This window comes from Pempheris klunzingeri, chromosome 10 (genome assembly GCF_042242105.1).
Source record: "Pempheris klunzingeri isolate RE-2024b chromosome 10, fPemKlu1.hap1, whole genome shotgun sequence".
In the NCBI taxonomy this organism is placed as follows: Eukaryota; Metazoa; Chordata; class Actinopteri; order Acropomatiformes; family Pempheridae; genus Pempheris; species Pempheris klunzingeri.
The window spans coordinates 1,367,379-1,383,575 of record NC_092021.1 but is presented as its reverse complement, the minus strand read 5'-3'; the positions used below and the strand labels follow the sequence as shown (position 1 = coordinate 1,383,575).

At 42.1% G+C, this 16,197-nt stretch overlaps 1 protein-coding gene across 1 annotated transcript; it reads left to right on the top strand.

The window, feature by feature from the left end:
- Positions 1-161: 161 nt before the first annotated feature.
- Positions 162-15,022, top strand: f5 (coagulation factor V). Its single transcript, XM_070838434.1, has 25 exons — positions 162-322; positions 801-883; positions 2,283-2,405; positions 2,963-3,175; positions 3,306-3,467; positions 4,418-4,639; positions 4,748-4,913; positions 5,135-5,315; positions 6,036-6,132; positions 6,229-6,434; positions 7,585-7,732; positions 7,827-8,039; positions 8,313-10,446; positions 10,579-10,747; positions 11,084-11,320; positions 11,951-12,167; positions 12,349-12,528; positions 12,655-12,771; positions 12,861-12,932; positions 13,065-13,150; positions 13,289-13,444; positions 13,545-13,689; positions 14,126-14,277; positions 14,447-14,629; positions 14,769-15,022. The coding sequence occupies exons 1-25, from the start codon at positions 162-164 to the stop codon at positions 14,913-14,915; spliced, it is 5,970 nt and encodes a 1,989-aa protein (XP_070694535.1). The 3' UTR covers positions 14,916-15,022.
- Positions 15,023-16,197: the final 1,175 nt, after the last annotated feature.

The window sequence follows — 16,197 nt, the reverse complement described above, 5'->3', positions numbered from 1 at the left end:
GCAGTGACACAGTTCATTGCCCTGGGACATGATGTTTAAATGCGCATGTGTGTGTGTTTGTGTGTGTGAGTGACAGATAAAGCTCAGAGCGAACCTCCGAGTCAGATCACAGCTTCTTCACTTGCAGAACACAGGTCTCACCTGGAGGACTGATCCCAGATATGAGGCTCTGTGCCTGGACCAGAACCTGTTGCTTCCTGGCCGTCCTGGTTCTTCTGACTGTCATCCATGTCTTAGCAGACCAGCAGCAGCCCAGGGAGAGACACTTTTACATCGCTGCTGTTGAGATAGACTGGAGCTACTCTGGCCAAGACACAAACAGGTAGGACACTTCTTAGATTTATTTATACTCAGTGACAAGAATTAGATGTGAAGCAGGTATTGAAGATTATATTTGAATACATTATGAAAGTCTGGGGATTTTACTATTTCATATTGTATTTTTGTTTCATTATTCTGTATTATTTATGTATTCTTTCTGCCTAAACGTATCTAAGAGGTCTTGACTAGCTGTCATTTAGGCTGTTTGGACTTTATCAAAGACAGTCTAGTGTGTCCTTGTTTACTGTCTCTGGCAGCCTACTCTTCATCTGATTATAGTATCAGCGCTACCATGACACACACACACACACACACACACACACACACACACATTTAGACACATACTGGGTCACACACTTTAGCTGCAGCACATAAGGAAACGTATGCCTTCATATCTCAAGGTTCATATCTGGTTGATATGAAGTGCGTGTTTTTCTTGTGTGCTTATTCATGTTTTTTGTTTTTCCCCCATTGCTTAGGTTTGGTCCCACCTATAAGAAAGTGGTCTTTCGGGAGTATGACAAAGACTTCAGACAGGCTAAGACTCATCCCTCCTGGTTAGGTAAACTTTGCGTAGGATTGACGTGAACACTGTCTGTCTGGCTCTAATTACTAGGAAACACTCATCCTGTCTCCAAAAGTATTTCCTAATATTTTCTCAGAAAGATTTTGATATTGGTGTTAATTAGAGAGGGGATTCAGATGTGTTCACACAGTAAGTACCTGCTGATCTAGTTCAGTTTGTAAATGAAAATAACACAAAATATTTGGTTAACTAGACAGGTTTTACAGAGCAGTGCAGTTGTTGAATATAAAAATCATGTGGCCTTCATTGTCACAAAATCTCAGTCCCCCAGGTTTGGGGATTTTTGAGAGACTTTTCAGGCATCTTTCTCCACCGCTATGATCAGGGGACCAAATGAGAGAATATCTTTGTTGTCCATCCCTCCAGTATAGAGACCTGTAGGCTGTTCTGGAGACTCGTGGTGGCCCAACACAAGCTATTACAAGCTTCTCATCAGCCGGACAATCTCCGGCAATTTCAAAATTCTTGATAACTCAAACAAATTCTGACACTGTAACTATTATTTTGCTTCCTTCTGCTCTTACAAACGCTAATAAATCAGCAGGCACTTAATGACTGTCCCAAAAACAGTTAAAACACAAGTGCAGTATATAATGGAGTACATAATGGAGAAATGGGACAGCCTGATAAGCTATCTGAGGTTTAATAATGTTGTCTACATTTGTTTGTGTTAAGTACAGTAACATTTACAACCTAGAAAATATACTAGATGACCTACAAGACATTTATTTAATCAGTCTAAACATTGATTAAATAGGTAGGATAAAAAGAACAGAGACATATGGCAAGTGGAAATAACACAATAATACAATCTAAATGGATTTCATGTTCGAGTAACTAGTTTAGGAGTCCCCAGCCATTTAGGGTATTCAAGCAATTTTATAGTGTTATTAATCTAACCACACTAAAGCTTGCACATTTAGGTTATTATTTATTCCCTTTATAAGATGTTTTGTCCTAGTCTTGATTGTATTTGATTAGTACTAAAGTACATTTTGCTTTCCAGGAGTGTTCCTATTAATTCCTTTTAAGAAGGTCTTAAGAGAGTAAGGGAAACATTTAAAGCACTGTCTGAAAGGTTAAATATATATCATGCGTATTTCATTGGTGTACATGATGATACATGGACTGATGGTGTCATATTTGCTGGCCGATAACTGTCAGTGAATCCACAAACACGACACAGTGATGAGTGTGATGATGACGCACAAAAACACACGTTCTTCTACGTCCTCCTGGATCCACATTCTTCACATGAGTTTTTTATCATGTATGCATGTATGAGAAATGTTGTCATTGTTGTCTGTCTATACTGTTGGGTACAGACAGAGGGTGTTCCTACCATTTTTTCAAGTTACTCCTGTCTACTCTGTAGGTCTACTTGGGCCCACACTGAGGGCTGAGGAGGGGGAGACCATTGTCGTCACTTTCAGAAACATGGCCACAGGATTATATAGCATCCACCCACATGGAATTGCTTACGGGAAACAGTCAGAAGGTGAGTTCCTGTTATCTCAGCAGCAGATGAATCCAGCAGCTGTGGCAAACCCGAGGACACCAGTGACACACTATAGCGCAGACTGTCTCTTAGGGTCACTGTGGTGATGTTACACAAGACTGGCCAACACAACAAATACCCTTGTTTGTCTTTTTCTAAAATATTAACCAGGACAGGCAGATTATCAAAGTAGACAGTACCGAAGTCCAACAGGAAGCATCGCCAAGCCTTAGGAAATCACTGTCTGCATCCTCTCATACAGACAGCAATAACAGGATGTGTGTGCCATTGTTGGAAATTAACACTAAGCGCTCCTTAATTTTCTCTTAATGCTAAAGTCAGAGGGCAGAGGAACACAAAATTAAAGAACAACTTGCAGGAAACTCTTCATTAAGTTTTCATTATTTTTGGGAATGTCATGTCACAAGTTTGGTCAGGAAAGTCAATAACATCCTCAGACCCCTTCTTGGTAATGATATTTAACTAATTAGACTTTATTTATCCATAACGCAGACAGTTTTTGCTCCTTTTCAAACGGAACACCTTTTTTTCTGCAGGAGCCAACTACTTTGACAACACATCACAGAAAGAGAAAGAGGATGACGTAGTGTTGCCTTACAGCGAACACGTTTACTACTGGGAGGTGACGTCAGATGTTTCTCCACAGCCGAAAGACCCCACCTGTCTCACCTACACCTATATTTCCCACCAAAACTTTGTTGAGGACTACAACTCAGGCCTCATTGGTGCTTTACTCATCTGCAAGCCTGGTAAGCATGTGTAACACGTGGCCTCGTTTTCACTTTTGCTTCAAAGGAAAATCACAAGATATGTTTTGCGGCTGCAGCTAAAGAAATCGGTCATTATATTTGATCTCTCTCTCCTATTCTTTCTCTGCAGGTAGCCTGGATGAGTCGGGGAGGCAGATTGGTGTTCACCAGGAGTATGTGTTCCTCTTTGGGGTATTTGATGAGAAAGAGAGCAAGTACAAACCCAACGGTCATGCCTCAGACAACCATGTCAAATACACCATCAACGGATACACAAAGGGGTCCCTACCTGGTTAGTCTGTCCAGTTGTCACTCATTATGTTACTCACTGAGTTAGAGAGCCAGTCAGTCAGTTGCTTTCTTTTTCATTTTATATGCAGATGACTTTGACATACTTGCTTTCAATTTTTTGCAACTTTTACTACATTTCAGATGAAAATATGGATCTTTATACTTAGTACTAATGCTGTCCATGCAAAACATGTAAAATCATACTATTCTGACAAATTACTATACCTCATACTTAACCACCTAATAATTTAAAGAGTTGTTGAAATGACTGTAGCACCATCTGGAGTACATTATGGTATATTATATATCATTATAGTATATTATACATTATGGGCAGCATGGTGGTGCGGTTGTTTGCACTGTTGCCTCACAGCAAGAATAGATTGTTCCAGTGTGGAGTTTGCATGTTCTCCCAGTGATTGCATACATTTTCTCTGGGTACTCGGGCTTCCTCCCACAGTCCAAAGACTCTAAATTGTGGTGAGTGTGAGCGTGAATGGTTGGGGTGTACCCCGCCTCTCGCCCAAAGTCAGCTGGAACCTTGAAGGATAAGCGGTATAGACAATGGATGGGTGGATGGATTATATATTATTAGTATAGACTGCAAGTATATACTAATAAACTATAAGCAAGTATATATGCTTGCTTCATAGTACCATGGTAGGCAGTTTAGCTACCTACAAACAATTGAGGAAAATGCATGATCACTTAAAAACAGAACAATATTTTTTGTTTGGTAAGTGGAGGGCTGCAAACAACACAGATTTTTCTTCCTTAATTATTACCTTTTGTTGATTTTTGGACTAATAGTTTAGTTTATGGCATGTTCCAGACGCCACGGTGCATATGGTCTACAGTCAGTGGAAAGATTCACCGGATGTCCTGTACAAAACTATTCAACGATAAAATACACAAACTGACCCACAGTTTCTCCCCCCCTCCCCCTCCCAGATGTCAGTGTGTGTGCCTATGCCTCTGGGAGTCTGCATCTGGTGGGTATGAGTTCAGAGCCTGAGGTATTCTCAGTGCATATGAACGGGCAGGTGCTGCAGCAGAACGGGCATAAAATGTCGTCAGTGGGCCTGATCAGCGGTTCCTCCACCACGGCCACCATGGTGGCCCTCCACACGGGCCGCTGGCTGCTCTCCTCACACACCATCAAGCACATGGAAGGCAAGTGTCTCTCTGCTCATGAGATGAATAGACCATTCGTCCACCAGAGACACATAGTTTTATTCATGTAACTCATTTCACAAGAAAACAATGTTTCTGCCATTGTAGCTGGCCTGCATGGTTTTGTGGATGTAAAAAACTGTGATGGCTTCAAAGCCCCCAAGCGAAGGATGACCATTGAACAAAAACGACACAGCAGGGAATGGAAATACTACATAGCTGCTGAGGAAATTGTCTGGGACTACGCACCTAACATGCCTGAACACATTGATGAGTAAGCAACGTTTGCTCATCAATTTTCTGTCTTTCACTCTGCAATCAGTGAATTTTTCAACTCGTTTATTGTTTAAAAAGTTCTACCTTAATTAAAAACACAGATGCCACACAGCTTGAAGTGCAGTGTTGGGGATTTGTGGCACCAGTGTATTGAATGTTATAGCAAGTTATATTATAATTCTCAAAAATAAATGAAAGAAAACCTTCTATTTTGTGTAGGGACTTCAAGTTCCACTACCTGAGACAGTCACCAACACGCATAGGTGGGAAGTACAAGAAGGCAGTGTTCACACTGTACAAAAATGAATCATTCACAGAGAGAATGGAGACCAAGAAAAGGAGAGATGAGCTTGGGATCTTGGGCCCAGTCATCAGAGCACAAATCAGAGATGTTATCACGGTGAGATTTTAATTAATTAAAATCAAATCAAATTTTAAAGCACTTTTTAATTCAAAGTGGTTTAACATAACACACTTCATCACAAAACAGCCAAATAAGGTTGCACTATAAATAAAGGAGTAAGTAAAGGAGGCTGTCTTAATGGGCTTCAATTCCTGAATGGTTTGGCCTCGACCTGCTCTTTATGGAAAACATCTAGAGATAACACTAAAGATCGGTTGATTGATTGATTGGTTGGTTGGTTGATTCAGTCACCTGACCTCAGTCCAACTGTACACATGTATTACTACCTATTCAATAGATTGAATGCAAATTCTCGAAAACAAGTTAGACATGGAGTCTGTCAGTGGATCATCAGAAAAGGTACCAAGAGTCTGCTGCTATCTGGTCATAGATTCAGATATTGATTGCAAATGATCTGCCAATCCATATTTAGACTTTCGCTTGTGTGTATATTCACTAACTTTCTCCTAAAATTGGGGAACTACACGGCTCCTGTATTGCACATCTGCTGTCGATATAAACATTATCACATTACAGCTGCAAGTCAGCACTTTAATCTCACAATCAGTGCATTTCAGATCTGTGACTGTAAACAGAGACAGCTCATAAATCGTGCATCACTTTAATACCTTCATTCTAAAATTCACTTCATCAGGCATAATATTCATCATTGTCTACAGACAGCATCTCCTCACACATCCTCCTGTCCTTTTCCAGATTGTTTTTAAGAACAAGGCCTCCAGACCCTACAGCATCTACCCACATGGACTGACAATAGAGAAGTCAGAAGAGGGAGTCAACTACCCAGCAGGAGGTATTGAAGCTCTTGGTTATAGCGGATTTGCTCTGCTTTCATTATGTAAAAGTATTACAGTAAAACTCATGAGGTGTAACTCAATGTGTTTGCCAGGCAACCATTCTCATGGTGTTCAGCCAGGTGATACACATACCTACGTATGGAGAGTGGTCGATGAGGACGAGCCTTTGAATGGAGACTCTCGATGTCTGACACGACTGTACCACAGTGCAGTGGACACGCCACGTGACATTGCCTCAGGACTGATTGGACCAATCCTCATCTGCAAGAGTCAGTCCCTCAATGTCAGGAACGTACAGGTAAAGAGTCTACATTCAGTTTTAGCTGTGCCTGGTCTGAAATATGTCAACAAATATTAACCTGTGGAACCGGAGCAGAGCCCAACTGGGCTTTTCAAGTCTTTTAAAACACAGTGGCCAGCAGTACACTCCTCATGTACGAACATATGCATGTTGCACATCAAATTAAACAGGACAAACTTTTTACCTAAACCAAACACAACTGCAACACCAAGCAAACTAACGACCACATATGAAAATCATCATAGCGCCACGTATGGAAACATTTTCGCCGCTCCCGATATGTAACTTCATGCTAGACACACAAACGAGGTGTCGTATGAAAGCGGAGACTCCAAGCATTCCTGCAGCATGCTCCATGTCGCTATACGACCAACACTCTGCAAACTAACAGCCAGAGAACAGCAAAAATTCAACCCAGTTTTATGACGCCATAACCATAAATGATGTCTTACCTTTATCATGATACCTTAATTATAAAAATAGACCATGTGGTTGTAGAGATGTGTCCTATTAACTTTGGGCATGTCATTTTCGAGCAGAGGCCCAAAATAGAGGCTAGGGCTCAACAGGTTAAAAAGATTCCCGTGAAATTTTGTACAAACATTAGACGAATCCATACTGGCCATGGTGATCCCCTGACCTTCTCTCTGATGGCACCACAACATTGAAATCTGTTTTTTCAGTGAAGTGGATCAAAAACTATTGAATGGATTGCCATGAAAATTGGCCGTAGTTTTTGTTTAGTGCTGTTTAGCAAATGTTAAAACATGAAGATGGTAAATAACATACCTGCTTAACATGGCTTTTTTTGCAGCAAAAGTGTTTCTCATAGAAAAACACTGATAAACATTTTGTTTTATGTTTCCTTCGATTTTGTGGTAATGAAGATGTCTTGTTGTGTTTCTGACCTGAAAGGTTATGTAACCATAAGTGAGAGGAGCAAAATGTTTGGCTAGACTATAAGATAAAAGTTAACCAACTTCCTGGATTCTGTGTTGCACTTTTAAGATGGTTAATATTAGCTATGAATGAACACATTTCTAATCGCTATGTTGAGAAAGAAAACTGTTAAATGTTTAAGTCAAAATTTGAAAATTAAAAAAATACAATAAATGTAAGATATGTTAAAGATTTTTTCTTCATATAGCTGAAAGCAGACAAGGAGCAGCATGCCATGTTAGCTGTGTTTGATGAGAACAAGAGCTGGTACCTGGATGACAACATTCGCCAATATTGTGAACGATCCAAAGTCAATAAGGCAGACACAGACTTTTATCAGTCCAATGTCATGCACAGTAAGTTTTGCCATAATCAGACTGAACTCACAGTTAACTGCATTGCTTTCAGTTGCCTGTTAGAGGACTAATATTCATGTGAATTTCCTCATAGCAATTAACGGATATGTGTTTGAGAGCGGCCCGCTTTTGGGCTTCTGCAATGGTGAGGTTGCAACATGGCACGTGTCCAGCGTTGGAGCACAGGACTACATCCAGACAGCGACTTTCTATGGCCATCCTTTTGAGCTAAATGGGCGGACAGAGGACTTTCTCAGCCTCTACCCCATGACTGGAGAGACCATCACCATGAACATGGACAACATTGGTCAGTCAGAGCTTACAAGGCTTTTTTTTTTATGTCAAGTTGTGAATTGTGTGTCCAAGTTGTTGTTTTAGGCATACTTTCAACTTGGAAAAATATAGCACCAGCAGAAAACCCATAGCTTGTGTATACTGTATATGTCACCGTGTGATATTCAGTGCAAAGACATAGAGATAGTCAGAAATAGTTCATGCCACCTTGTGAAAATTTAGCACATCATAAGTCACAGCTAGTTTTTTAAACGTCTCTCATTTTTGTGTGTCTCTCTTGAACCAGGTGTCTGGCTCCTGGCATCTCTAAATTCCCATGAAACAACGAAAGGAATGCGCGTAAAGTTTCAGGATGTTGAGTGCTATCGTGACTACCAATATGAGTACAATGACTATGATGATAAAGCAGCACACAAAGAATTTACTGTGTGGAACCCTATGAGCTTGGCTGAAATCGAGAGGAAAGAGGAAAAGCCAAAAACTGTAAAGGAAACAGCGCCAGCGGAGATAGATACCTACACACAAATGTTTGCAGATGAATTGGGTCTCAGGTCTCTGAAGAACCAGTCCAGTAGCTCAGATAATGAGGAGCTGGACCTCTCTTTTCTGGACTATGACGTGCCTGATGGAGACACGAATATCACCCTTACTTTCACTGAGACAAAGAGTAAAAATGAGACCTCTATCCCAAAGTCAAATGCGCTAAATGAGACCTTATTTTCAGACTGGAATGAGGTGGATGGATTAAACCTTACAGCAGTTAATTTGCTGAACCAAAGCATCAGTGAGAATACAACACGTACACAGATCAGAAGTACGGCATCAACTTTTGACAGTTCTTCTGTGTATAAAACGGAGAACACAACCATTTTTGATAGCCTAAATGTATCACCAAAGAATGATCGTATAACTACAAATAGCAGCGCTTCTGTAGTTGTTTCAAATCTGGATAATGCTGCCGTGTCTGACACAAAGAACACAACAGTTCACAATGGTACGACATCGTCAATGGTTGGAAATGTATCTTCAGAAATGACCAATCTTACTGTAACATTGGGAGAAAATTCAAGTTCCATCTTGGAGACTGAAGAAATTAACGTAACCCAAAATGGTGACAACCAGACCGTGGTGAAGGGGTCTGAGGAGAGACTCACCAGAGGGGACGTGTTCTCTTACTCTGTGCCGCTATCCAATTCCAGCACTGACGGTCTACACAGCACATTAGGGGACAATGTCACCTCTCCGTCACATAGTGCAAAAAAGAAAGATGATAATAACACAGCAACTAATCACACGTACATGTTAGTAGATGGAACAAACCAATCATTGTCTATTCCGACGGCTGAGGCTGATGTCAGCAGCATAGACAGACTCAACACAGCCATCTTTGAGTTGGAGGTGGAGACCTTAGACAACAAAACCAGTGACAATGACTCTCTGATCACCGCAGCAGAGCCGGAATATGGATTTCAAATGAATTCCTCCGAAATCATGACTATTCAACCCAATTCCAGCCTTAAAAACGTTACACGTATTTTGCTCAAACCTGGGCCCTTACAAAATGTCACAGTGAATATATCCCGATCAAATTCATCAGGGGATGTTGGTTCAGAGAGTTGGAAGAATATCACAGCTCTTCTTGATGAGTTAAACCACACATCAGCAGAAATTTTCTCCAATGAGACTGTGGTTTCAGGTAACCTGTCGCTGTCCGACGATGCAGTAAGAGAGAACAATTCTAAGGTGCAAAGTGCCTCAGACAGTGAGGAAGTGCTTATCTACGTTAAAGAAAACAATACGGAAGTGATAAAAACCACCTCCGTCAAAACGCAAGACCACAACTGGACTTATGAGGGAACTCACCAAGTGGTACCCATGGAGCTTCCTGATTATATGATGAAGTATTTTGGGAAAGATATCCCTCGAACCACGCCAGCCCCAAAAAAGACCAGGACGGTGAACTTGCGACAGAGGCCCCAGAGGGGCCAAGGCATGAAAACAAAGAGGAGGAAGGAATACAAGCCTCAGGTCAAGAATGGCTTACCGTTCTCACCTCGTGGATTCAATCCAGGCATGACCCCCAGAGGGTCACGACCCCATGTACCACAACTTGTCTCTGATGAGGAGGAGCTCATTAACATGCCAGTGATCATTGGTGTGCCTCGGCCCGATTTCAGTGACTACGAGCTGTACGTTCCTGGAGGCGAATCAAATCAATTAAGGCAAGGCGAGCAAGATTTGAAGGCAGATGAATATGAATATGTGGGCTACAAAGATCCATACAGCAGCCATGAAGACATCATGAGTTTCAGCCTGGATGAAACCACCAAATACTACTTAAAATTCTCAGGCCCAAATGTCAACACTTACTTTATCGCTGCAGAAGAGGTGGATTGGGACTATGCTGGCTACGGACAGAGGTATGCTCAGAGATAGCTGTAAGAAAGGCTCACGTAACATTAGAAAAGACTTGAGTATTCAGATTTACTGGGAAATGATACAGCACATACATATCCATACACAACTGACCGAAAGTCCTGTTATCACCACAGGAGGCAAGATAAGTTGCAACAAAGCAGCAGAGAAACTAAGTTCACCAAGGTGATTTTCCGAGGTTACTTGGACAGTGGCTTCAGCATGCCTGACATCCGAGGAGAGGTGGATGAGCATCTAGGCATCCTGGGACCTGTAATCAAAGCAGAGGTTGGACAAAGCATCATGGTGAGACTGTTCACTGTCATCCTTTATTATGTTTTACAAAAAATGTATCATTTACTTCAACAGTCAGATCGTTTCTCTATGCAAGCATGCGGTAATGGAATAGTTTGAAATTTTGAGGGAAACACAGTACCTTCCTACAGGGGACTAGCTATCTCCCGCAGTCTTTGTGTTAAACTAAGCTAACTGGCTCCTGGCTTTAGCCTGACGCTTAACATACAGACAAGAGAGCTTTCTTGATCTGTTCATCCAACTCTCTGCAAGAACGTTAATAAGCCTATTTTCCAGAACATGTAATTATTCCTTTAAAGCCACAGAACGTGTCTTCTTGTCCTGTAGGTGGTGTTTAGGAACAAAGCCAGCCGCCCGTATTCCTTACACCCAAATGGAGTTTCCTATAGCAAGCACACAGAGGGTCTTTCCTATGAAGATGGCTCCAAGTACTGGTATAAATATGACAACGAGGTTCAGCCCAACACCACCTTCACATATATGTGGAAGGTCCATTCCACGGTTGGGCCAACGGCCGGCGAGTCTCACTGTCGGACCTGGGCCTACTATTCAGGTGTTAATCCTGTGAGTAATTTGTACTTTGAACTTTGTTTCCTCTTAAAACTGAAGCTTTTACCAACACATTCAAATATTATCATTTAATAGCATCTTTATAACTTTAAACACAGATTGTCTCTTGTGAAATGCAGATTTCCAATAAAACCTTCTAGAATGACTATCAGCTTGAAAGACATAATTTGGGGGGAGGCACCAAAACATCTGTAGCCCCAGAGCCCTAAATAGAGCCCACTAAATTCACGATACCCCCATAACATACGGCATCTAATTTGCAAAGATTGAGACAACCCTCTGTCAGGCCTGTTGGGCTGCTGCACCGTCTGCAGCGTCTTATTCTGGTCCTCTGAGCACACAGGTTTTTACGTGTTTCAACAATAAAGCCGCTGACAGAGGCGCAGCCACTGATGAAGCAGCTGTAGCACATTCAAACTTTGCTACATTTTTGTTTGAACCTGCTCTTTATTGCTGAAAATGAATCTGGAAAATGAAGTGTGGGTTTTGGATTAAGAACAGGAGAGCTTGGGACGATCAACACACAGGAGTTTTAAACTAAATAGGACACATTAAACTATACAGCATGAAATATGTTCACATCCTGAAACCTCACATTAATCTAGTGTGTGCTCTGTCTCGTAGGAAAGGGATATTCATTCTGGCTTGATTGGGCCCTTGCTGGTGTGTCGAGAAGGCACCCTGGACAGAAATGTACCAGACATGAGGGAGTTCACGATGCTTTTCATGACCTTTGATGAGTCGCGGAGTTGGTACTATGAGGCGAACCGTGAGATGATGCAGAGGAAAACCCGAAAGAGAGTTATGGACCTCAACTTGAAGGAGAAGCTCAAGTTCCATTGTAATGTATTACGCACATTCAGCTTGCAGGTTTAAATGATCCTCCACCCAGAATATAATAACCAAGAATTATATAACATCTTAATTTACACATATAGAGCTTAAACACTAAAGAAAATAATAATTCTCAAAAAAGTCACCGGACCAAAAATGATAAAAATGTCCTTTTGTATTTTCCCAAGCCATCAATGGCATAATATACAGTCTGAAGGGCCTGAGGATGTACACCAACCAGCTCGTGCGCTGGCACCTGATCAATATGGGTTCTCCCAAAGACTTTCAGAGTATCTACTTCCATGGGCAGACATTCCTCCACAAAAAGACCACCAGCTACAGGCACGCTGTCTACCCACTGCTGCCTGGTGAGCAACATAATGTTGATAACATCACCTCAAGTTTTGAATAGAAGTCATGCTCTAGAGTATTGGGACTGACATAGCAGAGACAGTGTGTTTAAACTGAATTACTGTAGCATTCTGTCTTTGCAGGCAGCTTTGCTACTCTGGAGATGTATCCATCCAAACCTGGTTTGTGGCAGCTGGAGACAGAAGTTGGCTTCAACCAACATAAGGGCATGCAGACACTCTTTCTGGTCCTAGATAATGGTACGAACTATTGAGAAAAACAAAAAACTTCTACCATACTCTTATGATGTGTTTTAATTTTGATATATTGCCTGTGTGTCTCCTCCAAGACTGCTACCGTCCACTGGGTCTACAATCAGGCAGCGTGAAAGACGACCAGATCAAAGCAATCAACACTAGAGGTAGCTAGACCTCCTCCCGTCTGCATGCATCTGATTTGGCAACAAATGCTCTGTGCTGTTGCACAAGTGTTGCAGTGACGCTACGTAAACATATAGCTCAGTAGAGTTATGGCATTATTTCTGTCTTTGAAGGATATTGGGAGCCCCATCTTGCCAGATTGAACAATCAGGGTAAATACAATGCATGGAGCACAGAGCAGAACCACAGCTGGATTCAGGTATGTGTAATAACTGTGTGTGTGTGTGTGTGTGTGTGTGTGTGTGTGTGACTCCTTAAATCACTCTTCAGGTATGATAAAAAAAATAACCATTTGACCAAATGTGCACATGCTTTCTGTGGACTTCCCTGCGTACAGGTGGACTTCGAGCGGCCAGTTGTGATCAGCCAGGTGGCCACGCAGGGAGCCAGGCAGATGTTCTCTGCCCAGTTTGTGAAGAAGTACTATATCTCCTACAGCAATGACCGCCGGAGGTGGATCTTCTACAAGGGTGACAGCAGGAGACTCAGGAAGGTGGGGGAAGTTTGAACCCCTCCTTGAGTGCTGCAAACTAAGAGAGAAGTGTGTGATCGTCTATTTATTTCTCCTCGTCCGTCTTTTCCTCCTTCACCAGGTATTCATTGGGAACCAGGAAGCCTATGAGATAAAGAAGAACACCTTCTTCCCCCCCGTGGTTGGACGTTTCATCAGGCTCTACCCCATCGACTGGTACAACAAGGCAACAGTTCGAATGGAGTTCTATGGATGTGAGCTTGATGGTAAGTTGTCACTGTACATGTGCGGATCCTCACGGCTGTGTATTGTTCAGTGGCTCCGCAACTTTGCCCATTATTTGTACAATGTGTCTCGCCAATAGACGCTCACGAATTTCATGAAATCCAGTAGTTACACCCAGAATTACCTGCAGTTACCTTGCAAAATTTGGTGTAATTGGTGTAACACATTTTTTAAATTAACTCATCAATTCATTTTCGTAATTTTCCAAATTTGCTCGGTGCATCCGTAGTGTGCTTCAAATTGCGCACTGTAATAAACAAATCTGGCCATTGGTGGAACTGTGAAAATGATAAATGATTTGTCCTGGTTTACAAACACTTCTCCACCTCCAAATGACACCGAAAGGAATGAGCCCCCACAGTATGTACTCCAGTATTGCTCCTGAGTAAATGTGACGTTTCTACTCGCCCAACTCAGGCTGCTCGGTGCCTCTGGGGATGGAGAGAGGACTGATAAAAGATCATCACATCACAGCCAGCTCCATAGCTTCCAGCTGGTACTCTGGACCCTGGTCACCATCCCTTGCACGCCTCAACAAACAGGGCACCATCAATGCCTGGCAGGCTAAGGTACAAATCGTAATACTGGCGTGACAAGTCAAATGAATGCAGTCAAATTAGCAGTGAGCATCAGGTAGAACACACAGAATGTCACTATTGTGTACGAACAAAGCACCGAAATGTCTTCAGTAGATGACAAATGTGCGCAACCTTTAAGAGTATTATATCTCCTCCACAGTATAGTGACGTGGCTCCGTGGCTTCAGGTGGAGCTGCCACAGATTAAGAAGATCACAGGCATCATAACGCAAGGAGCCAAGTCTCTGGGCAAAGAGATGTACGTCACGTCCTACTCTCTGCAGTACAGCGACAATGGGATACACTGGAACCAGTACACAGATGATGAGGCCATCCCCTGCAAGGTGAGCTGTGGCTCAATCACATGGAAACTATAATTACACGAAGCAGTGTCCACGCTAGTGGCTGCAGTTTTCTTTGACAGTGGTAGAGAAGTGATGCTGAACAATGTCATTCTCTCTCTCTCTCTCTCATCAAATCCAGATGTTTTCTGGAAATACAGATAACAACAGCCCTGTGAAGAACTACATCTACCCTCCTATTTTCTCCCGCTTCGTCCGAATCATCCCCAACGCCTGGATATCCTCCATCACCATGAGAATAGAGCTGCTGGGCTGTGACTTTGAGTGATACTCAAAGTCACGCACACATCCACACCAAATGATGGCAAACAACACCATACACAAATGTTTTATAGTCTTTGGCCTTTTAGAGTTTTATTCTACAAATACATGCCCAGTAAACTATGAGACTCGAGCAGTAAGTAGGAGCTATCTTAACCCCTTTGTCAATAGTTTTATGTGTTTTTGAAGTACGTGTTGCATTTTCAAGCTGATATGTGGCATGTTGGTGATGATTGTAAATATGTAAGCATAGATCATGTAATTACTTTTTCAATAAATGTGATTACTATTCTTATTTTTCGGTGTCTAGCTTGTTGGTATGTGAGCACATAAATGAATAGATTCTGTTTGCACATAGCAAGTCTTGGTATCCCAAGTATGAGTATGTGATATCTTCTCGTGGTGTCTCGAAGGTGTCACTTTTAGCGCCTCTGCAGAGGCCGAGTCCGTCGTTAAGCAGCACCTCGGGGCCTCCAGAGTCAACAGACACGTGCAGCTGCAAACACATGGCACGTTTATCCATATGCTGATCGTGTTAAACTGGCCGCTGAAGGTGTGAACGTCTCAGCATGGCGTCCTGAGTGCTACTGATCTCCAAATGAACTCACAGATAGCTTCATTGGACAACTGGCTGTCCAGGGCTTTTGGAGACTTTAGATGAGAGCTAGCTGTTAGTCTCTGTGTCATTTGACAGTGGGAATGCTGTTCATTATAATGATGTGGCACTTTATCGTCGAGAAATTCTCTTGTTGCAGACGTCACAGCTGGTAGAAGTTTAGTCTCTGGTTCATGGACATTTTAGTCCACGAGTTAGAAGTTTAGAAGTCACTCGGTCAAGTTCTTACACCCATCTGCTCATCCTGACTCCAAACACAGTCTTGGAAAACTACATTTCACTCCACATCTGAAACACAAGTGACACCATGCCATACTCATCATCTGCACGCATCTTAGAAAGTGATATAATAAAATAACCAAGTCTCATTGATGCATCTTAACTCACTGCAAACACACACCAACCGTTCTAAGGTGATGTGATGAGGTCCTCAGGCCTGACAAACAATAAACCCAGGGACAGTCTAGTGAGGTAGATCCCAGCTGCTGACACTGGTACAGTGGAAGTGATATTCATTCACTTCCTCGGGATGAAGAAACTACATGTTCCAGACAGTTTTATGTATGTATATTTCACCACAATATTTGCGACACTGTATTTGTTAAATCAATCTCAGCTCAAGGTTACTTATTTCAGACTTCTCCACTGCATCACACATGCCGGTGAAGACTGT